Below are 21,194 nucleotides of genomic sequence, written 5' to 3'. Positions count from 1 at the left end.
GGTTTCCTCCCTATTTGCTCCTCTCCCCAAGTTACTGCAGTTGCCAGCAAGTTGGAACTTTGCTTGGTACACGCCTTGCTGTTAGTTCTACCCTTGTATTTATTATTAGTGTCGGTTTAAAAGTGAACTTAGAGCCCCTGGTGATTCTTCCCAGGATCAGTTAAAATCCTCATCTCTGAGGATTTTATTCTTTGCTATTTTCAACGAGCTTTTTTTTTTTTTTTTTAAGAAACCTAAAAATCACTTTGAAAGGCTTAAAAAAAAATCAATTTGACACTCATTTATTTGAGAGCAATATTGCCAGTGAACATGTTGTATAAAATGATTAGAGGTAATTGAAAACGGCAGCCAAAGTGGAGCCTGTAAGACCATATCCATTTTCTCTGTGTCCTCCCTAAAATGTGCACATTATTAGCACTGTATCCACATTATTAGCAATTTTTCTGTTCTGAAATTGTATTCCAGTGTAGAATTTGCCTATATTATTTGGAGGGTTCTCTCCTCTAAGTGTCATACTTGACATTTGTGACTCAGGAAACTTCAGAATTCCGCTTCTGACAGTTTTGATTTTAACATGTTCTTAAATTTCCATCACTATTTCGTAAATAGTGATAATGCTTTCCTCACTTCCTTCTCTGATGTTTTAATGAAAGATTCTAGGACCTTAACTTAGGGGTAAGAAGAACGGGGTAATGAATATGGGGATTTGTTTTGTAGTCAATCCTAATGTTTTTTCTTAACCTGTTGCTGTACATTTAAAGAGGGATTTAGAGTAAAAGCTTAGAATAGAATAAGTTAAGGCATTTTGGTTTGTTTTAAAAGCTGTTATACTCAAAAGCATGGTATGTTCAGATTTCAAAATGTTTTTGTATATCTAAGTAAGCTCTTGGGTATTAAATCCAATGATAACAAACGTTTATCATATTGTGAATGTGCCAAGACAGGTTTGTTTTATTCTTTATTATAATTTAGTATAGCAGCTCAGGTAAATATGTTTAGACTTTTTTTTAAACTTTTTTTTTTAAAAGCTTTATTTGATAAAACCAAAAACTAAATGCTAGACTTGTGGCATATGGAAATAATATTTCAGAGCAGTGGATTTTGTGTTAGAATACTGTGATTTGTTATAGGTATAATAAACCTTATTTGTGAGAAGTGGTTTTCATTACTCTGAATTATAACTTCAGTGCAATATCTGAGGTATTGTTTTACAGTTTATTTTTCATTTCATTCTTGGTAGAAATAGTATGTATATTGAAGAATATTATTTATCCATTGTCCAACAGCAGTTTATTTTTGAAAAGTAAATGGCTTGGCAGCTTTGGAGATAGCCAGTAATGTACCTATAATGTAATTGGACTGTATTAGTGATATACCTTTCTGTGAAAGTGTTCTTAAAATCGAAGAGATGACGGTAATTTTTAGATTTCAGGGAGTGTGTGATTATTTGATGGGGTGGGAGATGGGACAAAATGACCCTTTAAGGATTTTTCTAAATTTAAAATTCTGTTCTATAAGAATAAAATGTAGATTTAAAAGCTGTAGTTATCTAATGGCCTTCGTAGTTCATTTAGAAATTTAATGTTTACAGAGGAATTTGTAGAGAGGTAATCTCTTTTAGTTTGCTATCCTGAGTTTGTAGTTTTTGTGTGTTTAATTGGTGGTAGGTGGTGCTGTTGTTACATAGTTAGTGGGAAGAGCCTAGCATTCCTCATAGCTTCTGCTTCCCGAGTGCTATAGAGGGATTTGCCACTGTGGCCAATAAATAAATTTTAATTGTTTTTGTATTATAAATGAATATGATGGCTCTTTGGGCATTACCATAATTTAACGTTTATAAGAGACAAAATTATTTACAGTTTGCAGGACTTCAGTTCAGGTAGAAGAGAAGCTGAAGATCTAAAGTGTTGATCTAAAAGGCAGTGCTGCAGATTTATTGTTTAATATTGGAAGACTGATAAACCTTTGGTAATATATAAAGTGTTGATATTTTAAATTCCTTGTTTGGCAGGCCTGTTTTTAAAGAAATACCGTTGGTGTGTTTACTTTATGGAATGTTTACCATTTTTACATCTGTTGTAAGTTTTTGGGTTTATAGAATGAGTTTTACAATATTTGCCATTTTCTTGATCTGCTATAACATATTCCATCAAATACTTGACAAGTAAGAAAATGTATTGGGAACTACATTACCACTTAAAGTACTCGGGAAAGACTTTCTTAACTAATTATGATTTAATCTGTACAATATTTCAATTAGCAGCAGATTGTCCTTTTGAACTAGTAATTTTGAAAAGCAATTGTTTTCATACTTGACACATATTATTAGTCTACCTCTTTTACTTTTGGATTAATAGACTCCTATACCCTTTGTATTTGAGGAACAAATCTGATAATGACTCAAAATGAATAGAGATTCATATAATGTTTGATCTTAGTGTATAATAAAAATGAAATTTAAAGATGCATACATTTTTAATGAATAGAATATTGAAACTAAAAGCATTTTGAGTTTGTTTAGCGTCTTTATCATCTCAACTTATAAATGCAAAGAATATTGGTTTAGAGGACGTAGAGGAAACGTTGGTCAAAAAGTATAAAGGTTCAGTTTTTTAAGTTGAGTAAGTCAGGAGACCTAATGTTTAGGCATGGTAACTGTAATTAATTATATTGTACTGAATACTGAAAAAATAGATTTCTTGGCCTTCCTTGGTGGTCCAGTGGTTAAGACTGCATGTTTCCACTGCAGGGGGATATGAGTTCGATCCCTGGTCAGGGGACTAAGATCCTGCATGTCATGCGACATGGCCATAAAAGAAAGAAAAGAAAACTAGATTTCAGGTGCTTTTATCACATACAGAAGATTACTCTGAGAAGGTGAAAGGTATATGTATATCAGATCTTCGTGTTGTACACCTGAATGCATACAATATTTACTAAAATATACTTAGAGAAGAAAATAAGTAATAAAGGTTTATAGAGGTTAAATGATTTACTCAAGGAGGTTAACAGCTAGGGTTGCAGAACCGTAACTGGCATCCAGGTCATTCACCCTCCACCTCAGTGTTCTTTGCAACATGTTTTGCTTTTTCTCATATATAGCACATTTGTGAAAGTTACTATAGCATTTAAGTTCTGCTTTTCAGAATGCTAGGAATATTTATTTTCATACATAGAAAGCTGAATACTAATAAAAATCCTAGCTGCTTTGCTGTAAAATGGAAGGCAGTCATGTAGGAACCGAACAAACTTTAGCAAACTTGTAGTTTATTAAAGTTAAAAATTATAGGCTTCCAAAACAGACCTTTTATTTTCCTGTTCATATGAAGTGCATACTCTTAACATTTTCTAAAAATATTTATGATAATTTCACATATCAATATGCTAAATGTGTATGGTCACCATAAGTATGTGTGTATGTGTATATATTACATTTGAGAACAAAAATCATGGTAAAAATTTAGGAGATCTTGTTTTTGTATAATAACGTTCTGACCTGTGTTTTCATTTCCTGAATTTTTTCTGTCTCCTCCTGCAGATCAGTGGGGAAGCACAGGAGCTTTTTTCTGTTCGACATGGCCCAATTCGAGCGGCTAGAATCTTGCCTGCTCCACAGTTTGGTGAGTGTAGCCCTTAAGAAGAAACAAATCATTCAGAAAGAGGTTTCTCTTTTATTGGTCTTGGACAACAGACAGCAAGAATGATAACTAAAGCCTGTTTTCCTCCAAGTGTCCATACCCCTTCCCCTCCTCCCTCCAAGATAAAGTCTTAAGTTCTGTCAGTTGAGATGGAAATAGGTAATCTTAACCAATTCAATATGGCCATTCACTTTCTGCTGTGGTTTTGATTTATCTTCCTTCTCTTTGATCTCCATTTAGTCTCTGACTTTGCTGGCTCTTTCTTGAAGCCCTCTTCTCTCTTGGTTTTCATGGCAAGCGCTCATCCCAGATCCCTTCCTTGCTGACTGTGCTGCTTTTGTTATGTTGCTCGTTTAGCTTTCTGCTGTGGGTATTCCCCAAGTCTCTGATGTTCTCAGTGTCTTTGCTCTTCTCAGTTTTACTTACTGCCTTGGAGAGCTTGGTTTTCACCATTATCTGGATTGCAGATGAATCTCTTGTCTGTGTTTGTAGCGATGGCAGAAGTACAACTTTGGGCTTTTGGCCTTGAATCTCTGCTTTAATAATGAAAACTTCTTAATGTTGTATGTAAATATTAGGCATTTTTTATTAAAAAAATCAGATATATGGTTAAATTACAAAACCTAAATAACTCCCAACTCTAATGATCTAAGCTTTCTACAGACTGTATTTTCTCTTTAATTTGCCAGTGTTTGCTCAGAAATGTTTTTGCATGTGCATTAAAAACAATCATTTTAATACTGTTTGCACACTTATAAAGAATATTAAAATATTTAAATTCTGCTGTATTTTTAAAGTTTGTACAGAAGTTGGAACTCTTCCTAACACTTTGTACAGTTACTTCTCTAAATTGGTGAGAATGGTGTTTATTTAAACTTACTGTTGTGTGCCTAAGTATTATTACAGATTAATTTAATTATTAAATCTGCTTAATGAAATGGTAAAGGTAGTGGTAATAAGGCAACAACATCCTGCAGTCATGTGGAGAGTTTTCCTTGTTATTGAAGTATGTGGCATTATACAGTTATCATCTCTGTCTCTGCTTCACACATACTCTGTTTTCTGTTGTATTTGTATTTTGGTGAAAGTTTTGACAAAGAAGATTGTTTTTGGAATAGCCAGCTTTCTCTTTGGATGATTGGAATTAAGAACTTTATTACTAAAGGAGTCTGCTGTGTCTTCGTTTCTTTTGTATGTAATTCACAGAGGCAGATTTTTCTCCTTTTGTTTCATTTATGAAGTTCTTCTCTTTATATCAACTATTTACTATTTATTAAAAAATTTTTTTGGTTGCACGGTGTGGCTTGTGGGATCTAGTTCCATGACCAGGGATAGTATCTGGGCCCCCGTCAGTGGAAGCATGGAGTCCTAACCACTGGGCCACCAGGGAATTCCCCTCTTTATGCCAATTATTAATGTTCAACTTTTCTCAAATTTTTTACTTTGGGCAGAAATACTTCATGGGAGAGTATAAAACTTTAGAAGTTAATATTGCTAGTAGGATTTGAGTTTGTTTAATTTACTTTGTCTAATTAAAAGAAAAAATTTTCCATCCACTATAATATACCTTTTTAATATACTTTAATTTTAATATTTAAGATGTAATTTCACAAAGCTAAATGTCTGACTTACACAAAATGCATGTGTTGGTTTTATTATTTAATTTTTTAGATTTGTTTTCGTTAAAGCTATACATGCAACTGATCAGATAAATTTTGTAATGGAAAATAGACTACCTAATTCCTCTCTTCTGCCCATTTTGCTTCTGCATGCATTTTGGTGGAATAAGTCTTTACTGGTTTCTGGAAAAAGGACGTGTGGTGGATCTTGTTTGTCTGAAGATGTCTTTATTCTTCCTTAATTAATTCTTGATTGTTAATTTGGCTGGATAAGAAATACTTGTAAGTAATGTTACTTCAGAAATTTGAAGGTATTAATCTAGTGTTATGGTTGAAGAATCTTAAGTCATTTTGATACCTTTTTCTTTGTAAATGGCTTGTTTATTTCTCTGGGACCTAGTAGAATGTTGGCTTTATTCCCAGTGTTCTGAAATTTTGCAGTGTTGTTTGTTGGTTCATATATTATTCTGGGCCTCTTCAGTGTAGAAATGCAAGTAGTATAGTTTTGAGAAAGTTCCTTGAACTACTTTTTTGATGATTTCTTTTCCTAAATTTTCCATGTTCTCTCTGGTACTTGTATTTGACTGTTACCATTCTGGTCTGGTATTTGACTGTTGCACCCCCAGAATGATTAATTAAAAACTAATTTCATCCCTGTTCTCTTTGGGATATTGTCTGAATGTGGGTTGCTAACTCTTCTTGAGTAATTCTTTTCTGTTACCCTTTTTTCCTAACTTCACTTTCTCATACCCATCACATCCCTCCCTCCCTCCCTCCGTTTTCCCCTCCCTTTTTCCCTCCCCTTGCTTCTGCCTCTCTCTCTTCCTTCCTTTGTCTTTCTTTTCTTTTTTGTCCCTCCCTCCTTCCTCCCTCTTTCCCTTTCTCTTTCTTGGTGTGATTTGCATGTAAATGTTATCAAACAGAATCCAGTGATACATAGGAAGAATTTTATGTCAGTACCAAGTAAAAGATATTCCAGGTATACAAGGTTGGTTAACATTTGGAATCAATCAGTGTAATTCACTGTATTAGTAGAATGAAGAAGAAACACAAATAATCATTTCAATAGAAATGGAGAAAACCTTTAGCAAAATTTAATAACTATTTATGATTAAAAAAACTTTTAGCAAATTAGGAATAGAAAGAAACATTAGTATGCTAAAGAAAGTCTATAAAAAATCTACTGTTAATATTATAATCAATAATGATATATTAAATATTTTCCTTTTGAATTTGGGATGGATTTACCATTGAACTTCTATTTACCATTGAACTCAAGTCCTTGCCATTACAATAAGACAAGAAAAATAAAAGATGTAAATATTAGAATGAAAGTTGTAAAATCATCTTTATTCATAGATTATGTGAATGTGTATGTAGAAAATACAAAGAAATCTCCAAATGGTTAAAATTAAGAAATAAATAAGAACTGTTGCACAGCAGAACCATTAGGTCTTTGGTGAACTGATTCCCTCACAGTGTGTTTTTCCAGCATTATCTTTGGCCATCACCAGTGTTCCGTATCTCCACCTTTATCTCTGCAACAACACTCCTTTGTGATAGTTTTATTGAGCTTCTATTTCCTAGGATGATCCGTCTTCTTTCTATCAGGTCTCTCATTTTCTACTTCCTCTTCTAGAATGCACATGTCCTCACTCCTCTTGAGTTAGTAGTTATTCAGCATCAGTAGTATGTGTTCCCATAGGATTGACTGTTTTTTTAATTTTAGTTGCTCATTGCCTCTTACTTGTAGGTTTGTAGGCTATTCTCAAATCTTCAGTACCTAACAGAGTACTTGATACAAGGTGTTGATATATATTTGAATGTTCCTACATGATATAATCTTTTGAAAGTTATTATCTAGAAGAAAAACAAGTTCCCTTTCTGTAGGTGCTTCTGTGCAGTCTGTCTCCTAACAAAGTGAAAAACTGAAAGATTTGGATGTTCTTTTACCCCATAGAAGGTCATTATTATTTTTAATGGGCATTTACTGATATCAGCACAATTTGTGCTTCCCAATTTTTTCATGGTCACTAATAATAATTGATTACTTTCTTAATGAACCTGTGCCTGCTTTAGAATTTGCTATGACCAATCAGTTGGTATTTTCATGTCAAATAAATGCTGTTATTTATTATCTTTCAGATCTGCCCCTTTTAGAAATTAATTTCAAGTCAATTCTTATTACTCTCAATGACTCTAGTGGTTTTAAGTAAACCAGTACCTGACTTGTGAAATAAAATATTGCAATATATGTGATTTAATGTGTAAGTTAAACATTTTGGATAGCTATGGATATTGTGCTAATAATAATTATTTCCAGGGAGTGGGATCAGAGGCCACATTTGCCTTAATATGTTTTAAATTTCTTAATTTAAAGACCATACAATTAATTCTAACCATTTAAAATATTCATTAAAGTATGCAAGGAATTATTTTTAGGATAACACCTAGAAGGATAATTACTAGGTAAAATAATGTATTCATGTAAAAATTGGACAGATACTGTAAAATTGCTTCTCAAAGAAAGTATGCTGTCATTGATACATGTGAATTCCCTTTTCCCAGTTCTGTGCTTTAGTGGCTATTATGCCTATGTGGGGGGGGAAATCCTATTCTCTAGCAATTTTTTCTGTCTTTGAGTGCTAGGGAGAGTGGATAATCATATTTTTGCTGTTTATTCTAATAATACCATGCTTGTTTGTACTAGTGATTTCAACTCTTTACTAGATTATTAGTGATATTATATATGTGTCTGTAGACGTCCTGTATTGTTGGTCAGTCACTAAGTTGTGTCTGACTCTTTGCCACCCCATGAATTGCAGCACACCAGATTTCCCTATCTTTCACTATCTCCAGGAGTTTGCTCAAACTCATGTCCATTGAGTTGATGATGCCATCCAGCCATCTCACCCTCTGTCACCCTCTTTTTCTTTTGTCCTCAGTCTTTCCCAGCATCAGGGTCTTTCCAATGAGTCAACTCTTTGCATCACATGGCCAAAATATTGGAGCTTCAGCTTTATTATCAGTCAGTTCAATCGCTCAGTCATGTCCAACTCTTCGTGACCCCATGGACTGCAGCACGCCAGGCTTCCTTGTTCATCACCAACTTCTGGAACTTGCTCAAACTCATGTCCATCGAGTTGGTGATGTCATCCAACCATCTCGTCCTCTGTCGTCCCCTTCCCCTCCTGCCTTCAGCCTTTCCCAACTTCAGGGTCTTTTCCAGTGAGTCAGTTCTTGGCATCAGGTGGCCAGAGTATTGGAGCTTCAGCTTCAGCATCAGTCCTTCCAATGAATATTCAGGACTGATTTCCTTGAGGATGGACTGGTTTGATCTCTTTGCTGTCCAAGGGACTCTCAAGAGTCTTCTCCAACACCACAGTTCAAGAGCATTAATTCTTTGCCACTGAGCCTTCTTTGTGGTCCAGCTCTCACATCTGTACATGACTACTGGAAAAACTGTAGATTTGATTATGCAGACCATTGTTGGCAAAGTGCTATCTCTGCTTTTTAATACAGTATCTAGTTTTGTCATAGCTTTTCTTCCAAGGTGCAAGCATCTTTTAATTTCATGGCTGCAGTCACTGTCCACAATGGTTTTGAAGCCCAAGAAAATAAAATCTCTCACTGTTTCCATTGTTTCCCCGTCTATTTGCCATGAAGTGATGGGACCACATGCTGTGATCTTTGTTTTTTGAATGTTGAATTTTAAGCCAGCTTTTTCACTCTCCTCTTTCACCTTATCAAGAGGCTCTTTAGTTCCTCTCCACTTTTAGCCGTTAGAGTGGTATCGTCTGCATATCTATGATTGTTGATATTTTTCCTGGCAGTCTTGATTCCAGCTTGTGCATCATCCAGCCTGCCATTTCTCGTGACGTACTCTGCACATAAGTTAAATAAGCAGGGTGACAGTATACAGCTTTGATTTCCTCCTTTCCCAATTCTGAACCAGTCTGTTGTTCCATGTCCAGTTCTAACTGTTGCTTCTTGACCTGCATGCAGGTTTCTCAGGAGGCAGGTAAGTTGGTCTGTAAGAATTTTCCAGTTTGTTGTGATCCACACAGTCAAAGGCTTTAGCATAGTCAGTGAAGCGGAAATAGATGTGTTCTTTTGGCATTCTCTTGCTTTTTCTGTGATCCAGTGGATGTTGGCAATTTGATTTCTGGTTCGTCTCCCTTTTCTATATCCAGCTTGTACAGCTGGAAGTTCTTGGTTCATGTTGGTTCTAGTTCTTGGTTCATGTTGGTTCTAGTTCTTGTTGAAGCCTAGCTTGAAGAATTTCAAGGACTATATAGGACATCCTATATTTTGCAAGTTATCCTGTTACTTGTGATGTTTATCAGTTTTTTATGTGTCTTTAGTTTCGTACAAAGAAAATCTTTGCATATCTTTACCATATCTAATTTTAAATCATGACTCTCTTTGAAAGTTGAAGTTTTTCTTTTTCTATTATATCTTCTTGAATTTTTTTTTTTGCCAATCTCTGATTTTCATAGCTTCTTTGGGGAAATTTCTCCTTTGTTATATCTTCCTTTGGAATCACAGGTACAGTTGTTTGTTAATCATTGCATGCTCTGCAATGCCTTGTGTCACATGTGGAATATCTATAGGTGGTACCCACCAAATGGATTTATGCAGTATTTTGCCAAAGAAAAACTAAAAGTCTACTTTAGTATAATGTATTTTTTAAAATCATTTGTCAGTGACCAAATGGATAGCACTAGTTTTGACTCTAACAGAGCTTGTAATTCTGTTAGGAATTATATTAGTCTCATGCTTACCCCATTTGCTTATTGCTTATGGAGTAGATGATCATTTTGGCTTCTCACCTGAACCAGATTTTTTAGAATCCAGATTGAACCTTATTTATTATCCTTAGGAGTCTAATATACTGGGTGTCTGAATTTTCTTGTTTTAGAGCAAATTCTTATAAACTAGGGCTTTTACTCTGAGAGCAGACGGACGGTGGAGATACAGTTTCCTCAAGTGTCTATGAGCCAAAATCCTGTTTCTCATCTAAAACACTGGGTAGACAGCTTGTCTTATTCCTTTTAGGTTATTTTATTATCACTTACTGCTGGAAAGTTACTATTATTTTTTGTTCTGCTATGCATGGAATTCACAGTTCACATCCTAAAATATTAAAAGGTTTTTTAAAAAACCCCAAGGTCCAACCCATTTTTCCCTACTGGAGTGTAAATGCCTAGTATTTTTTGAAGTTTATAATATTGTAAACAGCCCACCCATGCAGTCAAAAATACTAATTATTGCTGCTGTTTTATGATATGAATGACTGAAGTTATTTTCTAGAAACAGATACGAGCAGAACACCTTTAGAATTGTTAAATTTTTTCTCATTTCCTTTTATTTTTTTTGCAAATTTTTGAATAGGTTGCACTTTCTATGTGTTGAATTTTGTTATTTTCTCAATGTGCTGGCTACGTGTTTTATCCTTCAGACAAGTTTTGTCAATCAAGGAAGAGCTGTTTGATTATGTTTAGTCATATGAATTCAGAAATTGATTCACTTTTCCAGAAGGGTTTGTCATAATTTTTTTTTCTGTAAAACTTTAATAACTATGGTTAAACAAGTAAATCCTATAAACACACACACACTCACAGTCTATTCATCCAAAACACGAGCGCCTTTCCGAAAGTAGGCCAACTGACATTTGCTTACAGTCATCACCAGTATTTTGCAAAGAGGAAACAGGCTTATCGACATTTTAAATGGCCAAACTATGAGATTTAGGGCTTCCCTAATGTTTTCTGCTCTAATTACTTCTCAGTTTGCTTTGTTTAATTTTTTTCATAACACCTAGTCCTTATCACTGGGGCCTTTGTCACTTGGGATCATTTAGATTTTTACAAAATTTTGCAAAGCCTGTGATTTAGGTGAATTCTAACTTGGAAACGTATGTTTTATTCACTTTAAGTTGTTTTTAAATGTTTTTGGTCAGAGAAACAGTGTTTTTAAAGGAGAATGTTTGTTTTAGAAATACTGCTTTTTTAGTTTAAAAATCCTTTTAGGTTTTGGTGATGCCGTGGTATTGAGTTAGATAAATTGATCTAAGCGTATTCTCAGTTCATACCTAAATATTTGATCCCTGTAGTTTGGGACTTTTACTATGAGGGCTATAGTGAGTAGGAAGTATACTAAAGGGAAAAGAGAGGAAGTAAATGGACAAATCAAATGTATAATATTGCTTTGATACTCTTCAGATAAAATTCTAGGTTGATTATAAACATTATCACCACCTTACCACAATTTTGCAAGGTGAATACCATTACCCTATTTTATAGGTGAGGAAACTAAATTCAAAGAGGTAGGTGACTAGCATCAAGATACATAGCTGTTAAGTGATCCAGTTGGAATTTGAAATTTCAAGCTCACCCTTAACCATTTAGGCCTCACTGTCTTCCATTATGATTTTTCCTTTATTACAGGAAAACAGTTTTAACAAATCCAGGTGTTTCTAGGCTATGACTCTGACAGCAGAAATCAAACAATTTTGTATTCATTGAAATTTTTAACAGTAGCTGTTTTTCTGTATTTTCATTTACACTTGAAGCTCTAAAGTATCTTCAATTGTGTCTTCATTATATTTGAAGTCCTTGGTTTTTAGTCTTAACAGTGAAGAGCAATGAAGATAGTCAATATTGGGACCCATATATAGAAAATCTATTTTCCTACATTAAGTACACTGAAAATTTTAAGCTGTTGGGATGAAGTATATCACAAAGACAGCTGTAATCTATTCAAGGTACGTTCACTCTAAATTAAACCAGCCCTTTAAAAGATACGTTGGTTCCCTTCACAGGACTTGGTATAAACTATTAAAAGTACATCAGAAGGGTTAGTGACAGATATCTCAAATCAGATAAAAACAGAGGTGTAACATGAAGCAACTAAATTACATGTGAGCTTAATGATTCTGACCCAAATAAACAGACTTGTAATGGAGATGCTGATCCTTATCAGTACAGCTTAAATGCCTTTTTTTTAAAGTGTAGAACTATAAAGAAGATTGTAGGTATCTTAGTGAATTGGACAAGTTATGGTTTTGGAAATTGTTTATTTATCACTACACATTCCTAGGTGTGAAAATGAAAACTCATAATTTTCTAAATAATAGATATTTTAAAGTAAGTCTTTTAAAGGATTTATCTTTATTGAGAAATAATTTTCATGCCATGAAACTCATCAATTTTAAGTAGAAAATTTGATGAGTTTTGCCAGATGGATATCATTATGTAACTATCAAAACACAAAACCTGTTATCACTGTAAGAAGTCCCCCTTTCCACTTCACACCCACTAAAATGGCTATATCCAAAAGAGAGATAATAACAGATGTTGGTGGGATGTGGACTAATTGAAACTCTCATACATGGCTTCTGAGAATGTAAGATAGTATAGCCACTGGAAAATAGCTTGACAGTTATTAAAATGTTAAATACAGAGTTGTCATATGACCCAGCAATTCCACACCTAGGTGTATAGCCAATAAAAATGAAAACATATATCTACACAAAAGCTTGTATGTGAATATTTATAGCAGCATTATTCACATTAGCCAAAAAGTAGAAACAATCCAGATGTCTGTCAGTTTATAAATAGAATGTGGTTATAATGAAATATTATTTGGTCATAAATAATTGAAGTTCTGATAAATACTATAACCTGATAAACCTTGAAAACGTTATGCTAGCTAAATACCACAGCTATAAAGGGCTGTGTGTGCTTAGCGACTTAGCACACACATAGTAAGTGTTGATTTAACTTTGTAAATTTTTCATCTCAGACATTGCATTTTTCATTTTTAGGAGTTGTGTGTGTGTTTATATGCTTCTTTATGGAGAGATCTCCCATGTCCTTTTTTTAACACGTTCACATTCTCTTTTACTTTCTTGTGTAAATGGAGTATGTTTACTATAGCATTTAGATGTCATTCTATCCTATGGAAAGCTATACTGTGTTTGTAGATTGGAAGAATTAAAATTGTTAATATGACTGTGTTTCTAAGACAAATCTATAGATCCAGTGCACTCCTTGTGAAAATGTCAATGACATTTTTCACAGAACTAGGACATATAATTTTAAAATTCATAGGGAAACACAAAAGACCTCAAATAGCCAAAACAATCTTGAGAAAGAATGGAGCTGGAGGTATCACATTTGCGGATCAGACTATACTGCAAAGCTTCAGTAATCTAAACAATGTGGTACTGGCAGAAAAACAGACATAAATCAGTGGAACAGAATAAAGAGCCCAGAAATAAACCCATGCAATTTTAGTCAATTAATGTATACACAGGAGGCAAGTATATACAATGGAGTAGAGACAATCTCTTCAATAAGTGGCACTGGGGAAACTGGACAGCTGCATGTCTGAGTGAAATTAGAACATTTTCATGTACCATATACAAAGATAAGGTCAAAATGGATTAAAGACCTGAATAGAAGACCAGAAACCATAAATTGTAGAAATATTTCTTTTTAATCTGTCTTCTCAAGTAAAAGAAATTAAAGCAAAAATAAACAATGGTACCTAATTAAACTTAAAAGCTTTTGCACAGCAAAGGAAACAATTGAGGAAATGAAAGACAATCTACTGAAGGGGAGAAGATGCAGTGATATGACTGATTCATATCCAAAATATATAAACAGCTCATACAACTCAACATCAAATAAAACAACTCATTTAACAAAACGGGCAGAAGATCTAAACAGACATGTTCCCATGGAAGCTGTACAGATGGCCAACAAACACATGAAAAGATACTCAGCATTATTAATCATCAGAAATGCAAATCAAAACTTCATGCCTCTCAGAATGACTGTCACCAAAAAGGCCACAGATATCAGATGTTGGTGAGGATGTGGAGAAAGGGGAACTCTTACACCCTGATGGTGAGAATGTAAATTATTGCGGCCACATGGAAAATAGTGTGGAGGTTCCTCAAAAAACTAACAATAGAACTACTGTTCAGTTCAGTTCAGTTCAGTTGCTCAGTCGTGTCCAACTCTCCGCGACCCCATGATCCAACAATTCCACTCCTGTGTATATATCCAGAAAGAAAAAAAGCAGAAGCATTAATTCAAAAAGATACATGTACCCTATTGTTCACAGTATTGTTGTTCAGTTGCTCAGTTGTGTCCAATTCTTTGCAACTCCATGGACTGCAACATACCAGGCTTCCCTGTCCTTTACCATCTCCCAGAGTTTGCTCAAACTCATGTCTGTTGAGTTGGTGATGCCATCCAACCATCTCATCCTCTGTCATCCCCTTCTCCTCCTTGCCCTCAATCATTCCCAGCATCAGGGTCTTTTCCAATGAGATGGCTCTTTGCATCGGGTGGCCAAAGTATTGGAGCTTCAGTTTCAGCATCAGTCCTTCCAATGAATATTCAGGACTGATTTCCTTTAGGATTGACTGGTTTGATCGCCTTGCTGTCCAAGGGACTCTCAAGAGTCTTCTCCAACACCACAGTTCAAAAGCATCAATTCTTTGGTGCTCAGCCTTCTTTATGGCTCAACTCTCACATCCATACATGACTATTGGAAAAACCATAGATTTGACTAGATGGACCTTTGCTGGCAAATTGATGTCTCTGCTTTTTAATATACTTTCTAGGTTTGTCATAGTTTTTCTTCCAAGGAGCAAGCGTGTTTTACTTTCATGGCTACAGTCACTGCAGTGATTTTGGAGAACCCCAAAATAAAGTCTGTTTATAGTTGCCAAGATAATAGAAGCAATCTAAGTGTCCATCAACAGATGAATGGATAAGGAAGATGTATACACATATACACACACACAATGAAATTTTGCCATTTGCATGGTTGGACTTGGAGGGTTTTATGCTTAGTGATTTAAGTCAGAAAAATAAGTCATACAGAAACATTGTATGATATCCCTTATATATGGAATCTAAAAAATGCACTACACTAGTAAATGTAACAGAAAAGAAGTGGACTTTTAGAGAACAAACCACTTACCCGTGGAGAGAAGGAGAGAAGGAAGGGGAGAGGGGCTAAGAGTTACAAATTATTAGGTATAAAATAAGCCACACGGAGATACAAACCACTGTATAAAAATTAGATGTATCTTGTAAAAGAGTATTTGTAAATGGGATCACAAAGAGTTGGACATAACTGAGCAACTGAACAACAACGTGTGGGTATATATATATATATATACATATATAATTGAATCACTTTGCTGTATACCAGCAACTAATACTTCAATTAAAAGTAAATAAACTACAAGGATATATGGTACAGCATGGGAAATATAGCCAATATTTTATAATAACTATAAATGGAGTATAGCTCTTAAAAATTGTGAATTACTGTATTGTGACTCACTGCGTTATATCCCTGAAATATATGTAATATTGTAAGTCAGCTATACATCATTAAAGAAATGTCAATCTGTTCTGTCAATTGATTGCTTTTCTACTTATGAATCAGATTTTCATGCTTTTGCTTGTTTTGGAACATTCCGTTGGATGCCACACTTTGTGAATTTTATGTTGCTCAAGGCTGATATTTTGTATTCTTTTAAATATTTCTGGGCTTGATTCTGGAATGTAGTCAAATTGCTCAATTTTTGTTCGGTATGTCTGAAACAGCCTTCTAAGGCTAAGGCAGGAGTGTGCTAACATTTTCTTAAAGGGTCAGCAAGAAAATATTTTAGGCTTGTGGAGTTTTTATTTGTAAATAAAGAAAAATAAATTGGGATTGGATTTTATTTGTAGAATAGTTTAAATATTAATGTGTCTTTGGGGAAGTTGAATCTCAGATCATTTCAAAGGTGCAAGCATTTTTAGTTATTGTAGTTTTAATTGTGCTTTCTTCTCTCTGCTACTAGATGTAGTAGAAAAAGAAAATGATAAAAACACCAAGGGATTCTTTTTTCCTTTTGATTTCATGAATAGGTAAAGGAGGATTGAACTTTTCTTGCCTTTACTATTGTCAAGGGATTACTATGATTCTTTCCTTTTCAGTTCAGTTCAGTCGCTCAGTCGTGTCCGACTCTCTGCGACCCCATGAATCACAGCATGCCAGGCCTCCCTGTCCATCACCAACTCCCAGAGTTCACTCAAACTCATGTCCACAGAGTCGGTGATGCCATCCAGCCATCTCATTCTCTGTCGTCCCCTTCTTCTTCCGCCCACAACCTTTCCCAGCATCAGAGTCTTTTCCAGTGAGTCAACTCGTCGCATGAGGTGGCCAAAGTATTGCAGTTTCAGCTTTAGCATCAGTCCTTCCAATGAACACCCAGGATTGATCTCCTCTAGAATGGACTCTTTGGATCTCCTTGCAATATAAGGGACTCTCAAGAGTCTTCTCCAACACCACAGTTCAAAAGCATCGATTCTTCGGCGATCAGCTTTCTTCACAGTCCATACATGAGCACGGGAAAAACCATAGTCTTGACTAGACGGACCTTGGTTGGCAAAGTAATGTCTCTGCTTTTTAATATACTATCAAGGTTGGTCATAACTTTCCTTCTAAGGAGCAAGCGTCTTTTAATTTCATGGCTGCAATCAGCATCTGCAGTGATTTTGGAGCCCAGAAAAATAAAGTCTGACACTGTTTCCACTGTTTTTCCATCTATTTCCCATGAAGTGATGGGACCAGATGCCATGATCTTTGTTTTCTGAATGTTGAGCTTCAAGCCAACCTTTTCACTCTCCTCTTTCACTTTCATCAAGAGGCTTTTGAGTTCCTCTTCACTTTCTGCCATAAGGGTAGTGTTATCTGCATATCTGAGGTTATTGATATTTCTCCCGGCAGTCTTGATTCCAGCTTGTGCTTCTTCCAGACCAGCGTTCCTCATGATGTACTCTGCATATAAGTTAAATAAGCAAGGTGACAATATACAACCTTGATGTACACCTTTTCCTATTTGGAACCAGTCTGTTGTTCCATGTACAGTTCTGACTGTTGCTTCCTGACCTGCATACAGGTTTCTCAAGAGGCAGGTCAGGTGGTCTGATATTCCCATCTCTTTCAGAATGTTCCACAGTTTATTGTGATCCACACAGTCAAAGGCTTTGGCATAGTCCATGAAGCAGAAATAGATGTTTTTCTGGAACTCTCTTGCTTTCTCCATGATCCAGCGGATATTGGCAATTTGATCTCTGGTGCCTCTGCCTTTTCTAAAACCTGCTTGAACATCTGGGAGTTCACGGTTTACATACTGCTGAAGCCTGGCTTGGAGAATTTTGAGCATGACTTTACTAGCGTGTGAGATGAGTGCAATTGTGCGGTAGTTTGAGTATTCTTTGGCATTGCCTTTCTTTGGGATTGGAATGAAGACTGACCTCTTCCAGTCCTGTGGCCACTGCTGAGTTTTCCAAATCTGCTGGCATAGTGAGTGTAGCACTTTCACAGCATCATCTTTCAAGACTTGAAATAGCTCAACTGGAATTCCATCACCTCCACTAGCTTTGTTCGTAGTGATGCTTTCTAAGGCCCACTTTACTTCACATTCCAAGATGTCTGGCTCTAGGTCAGTGATCACGTTATCATGACTATCTTGGTCGTGAAGATCTTTTTTGTACAGTTCTTCTGTGTATTCCTGCCACCTCTTCTTAATATCTTCTGCTTCTGTTAGGTCCATACTGTTTCTGTCCTTTATCGAGCCCATCTTTGCATGAAATGTTCCCTTGGAATCTCCAATTTTCTTGAAGAGGTCTCTTGTTTTTCCTATTCTGTTGTTTTCCTCTATTTCTTTGCATTGATCACTGAGGAAGTCTTTCTTATCTCTCCTTGCTATTCTTTGGAACTCTGCATTCAGATGCTTAGATCTTTCCTTTTCTCCTTTGCTTTTCGCTTCTCTTCTTTTCACAGCTATTTGTAAGGCCTCCTCAGAGAGCCATTTCGCTCTTTTGCATTTCTTTTCCATGGGGATGATCTTGGTCTCTGTCTCCTGTACAGTGTCACGAACCTCCGTCCAGAGTTCATCAGGCACTCTATCAATCAGATCTAGTCCCTTAAATCTATTTCTCACTTCCACTGTATAATCATAAGGGATTTGATTGAGGTCATATCTGAATGGTCTAATGGTTTTCCCTACTTTCTTCAATTTAAGTCTGAATTTGGCAATAAGGAGTTCATGATCTGAGCCACAGTCAGCTCCTGGTCTTGTTTTCGGTAATTTTAGAGAATGGCATTTTCCCCCCTCTTTGCTTGTGATGCTTTTAATCTTAAAAAACAAGAGGATTGGGCCTCAGTTGTTATCATTTGAATATCTTCTTGGCACCTCCTGTTTAACCTAGTTTTCACTGAGATTTTCCCTCTTGTCATTTTTAGTTTGTCTATCAGTTTTTATGTATATGTATATTCCCTCTGGGAATATTTAGGAATTTCCATTATTTCACTTGTGGAACATGGAAAGAATCTAATTTGAGGCCAGATGAATTTATATAGCTTCACAGTTAACAGCAACAACCAGACACACAGACTAATCAAAACTCTCAAATTTTATAATACAAAAATGGAAAATACAACTCTGTGTGTATGTGTGTGCAAAGGAGTAAAAGCACAACATTTAGAAGACTGGCTACCCAATAGTGCGTGAGTGACAGGATTTAGGATGTCTGAATCTGTGTTAGTAAATGGAAACTATTGGTAATGTTTTACTTCTTATCTTGGGTGATGGGTTAATAGGTATTTATTATGTTATTAAAATATATAAACAAAGTCCATACATTTAATGTTAAAGTGAACCAAGGGTTGAAAAAGTGAAAGTGTTAGTTGCTCAGTTGTGTCCGACTCTTTGTGACTCCATGGACTGTAGCTCGCCAGGCTCCTCTGTCCGTGGAATGTTCTAGGCAGGAATACTGGAGTGGGTTGCCATTCCCTTCTCCAGGGGATCTTTCCTACCCAGGGGTTGAACCTGGATCTCCTGCATTGCAGGCAGATTCTTTACTGTCTGAGCCACCAGAGAAGTCCCCCCACCAAGGATTATTAATGGTCTAATTCTTTGTATTTGGGGCTGTAAGTGGAGAGGAGAAAGGTGCAAGCAAGAGAAACCGTATTTGGTCAGAAGTGGAAATCAGAAATGAGAACTAAAAGTTTGAAGTGAAGAAATAAGAAGGAAGGATGTTTCTCTTTGTATGTATTTTGTCTTGAAAGATTTCCTTGTATAAAAATGTATTCTTTAAAGGTGCCTATGTTTTAAATTTAACAGTATTAAGTCACTTCTGCATTTTTAAAGTAGTGTATTTATGTATGTTTTCTCTAACCAGAATATGACTGTGGCTAACATCGGTGCTTGGTATTTTTATTCATATTTTGAGCAGGCCACTGTAGTATGATTTCAGGTTCATTGTCTATTATATTTTTATACCACAGTTTTATGGTCTTTCAAGTGTAAATGATATTCTCCTTTAAAAATCTTTTTAAAATTGAAGCATAATTGATTTACAATATTGTGTTAGCTTCTGGTATACAGCTAAGTGATTCAGTTATATATACGTATATACACATATTCTTTTTGTCAGATTATTTTTCATTATAGTTTATTACATAACATTGAATATATTTCCCAGTGCTATACAGTAGTACCTTATTATTTACCTGTTTTACATATAGCAGTTTGTATCTGCTAATCCCAGATTCCTAATTTATTCCCTATCTCTCTTCATCTTTGGTAGTCGTAAGTTTGTTTTCAGTGTCTGTGAGTTTGTTTTATCTTTTATGTAAGTTCATTTGTATCATTTTTTGTGATTCTACATATAAGTGATATCATGCGGTATTTGTCTTTCTCTATCTGACTTTGATTAATATGATAATCTCCAGCTCCATGTTGCTGCAAATGGCATTATTTCATTCCTTTTTTTATGGCTGAGTAATATTCCTCTCTCTGTGTATGTGTGTGTGTGTATCACATCTTTTCATCTGTTGATGCACATTTAGGTTGGTTCCATGTCTTGGCTATTGTAAAATACTGCTGCTATGAACATGGGAGTGTTTGTATCTTTTGAGTTATAGTTTTCTGTGAATATATGCTCAGGAGTAGGATTGCGGGATCATATGGTAACTCTGTTTTTAGTTTTCTGAGGAACCTCCATACTGTTTTTCATAGTGCACTTGGCACATCTAGTGTGTGATGTGAGGGAGTGTTCTAACTTCATTGATTCACAAGTGGGTGTCCAGCTTTCCCAGCACCCTTGCTGAAGAGATTTGTCTTTTTTCTATTGTATACTCTTTATCTCTTTTGTCAAAGATTAATTGACTGTAGGCATCAACAATATTTTTCTTTATCCTATCTCACCAGGACAAATGAAGTAAGCTATACTTTTTTTTTTTTTGAAAATTTCACTGAAAAAGTGCCTAAAATGAGCAGTTGTGAAGAGGGTGCCCCATGACCTCCACTCCACCACTGGCAAGATGGAAAAAGTGGCTCTAGAATTCTGGTGTCTTCTCCCATCTCCCTTTCTGTCCCTCTCATGCTGCATTCAGAGTGTTGCTGTGGGGACTTCCTTATATCTTTTATCCTTGTTGACCTTAGTCACCGTAAGAAGCCTAAAGATTATCTCTCATCCTAACAGTCTTCTCCATATATTCAGTTGCCAAACTTCTGAAATCTCTCTATGGATTCCTGCCCCTCCCGACTACTTACCCTAACTCCTGAAGCCTTTTGACTGAGTCCTCTGAAAGTCACCGATGTCTGCAAAATCCCCTGATCTCAACCTCTATTGGGACGTTCTTTTCCTTTCCCCTTGTTGCAATTGTTTTTAGTTACCGCTTTTCAGTTTTTGATGGTCAGATTTTTTTTTTTTTAATCTCATGGTTTTCTGTTTTTTTAAGATCTGCTTTCTCTGAAGCCTATTCCCTAACTATGCATGAGTGCTTGCTGCTAAGTCACTTCAGTCGTGTCCGACTCTGTGCGACCCCATAGACGGCAGCCGACCAGGCT

General features: G+C 35.6%; 1 protein-coding gene across 9 annotated transcripts in view; it reads left to right on the top strand.

Annotated features, from left to right (window-relative positions):
- BCAS3 (BCAS3 microtubule associated cell migration factor) overlaps positions 1–21,194 on the top strand; it is a 600,416-nt gene that overhangs the window by 54,779 nt on the left and 524,443 nt on the right. For all 9 annotated transcript variants that reach the window (XM_055400120.2, XM_088828643.1, XM_088828641.1 and 6 more), the window contains one exon: positions 3,539–3,620. In XM_055400120.2, coding sequence (XP_055256095.2) covers positions 3,539–3,620 — 82 coding nt within the window. The remainder of the gene's footprint in view (positions 1–3,538; positions 3,621–21,194) is intronic.

Source organism: Moschus berezovskii, chromosome 20 (genome assembly GCF_049115385.1).
Source record: "Moschus berezovskii isolate FMDL1 chromosome 20, NW_MosBer_1.0, whole genome shotgun sequence".
Taxonomy (NCBI): domain Eukaryota; kingdom Metazoa; phylum Chordata; class Mammalia; order Artiodactyla; family Moschidae; genus Moschus; species Moschus berezovskii.
The sequence above is the reverse complement of the archived record's forward strand: the minus strand, read 5'-3'. Positions and strand labels throughout refer to the sequence as shown.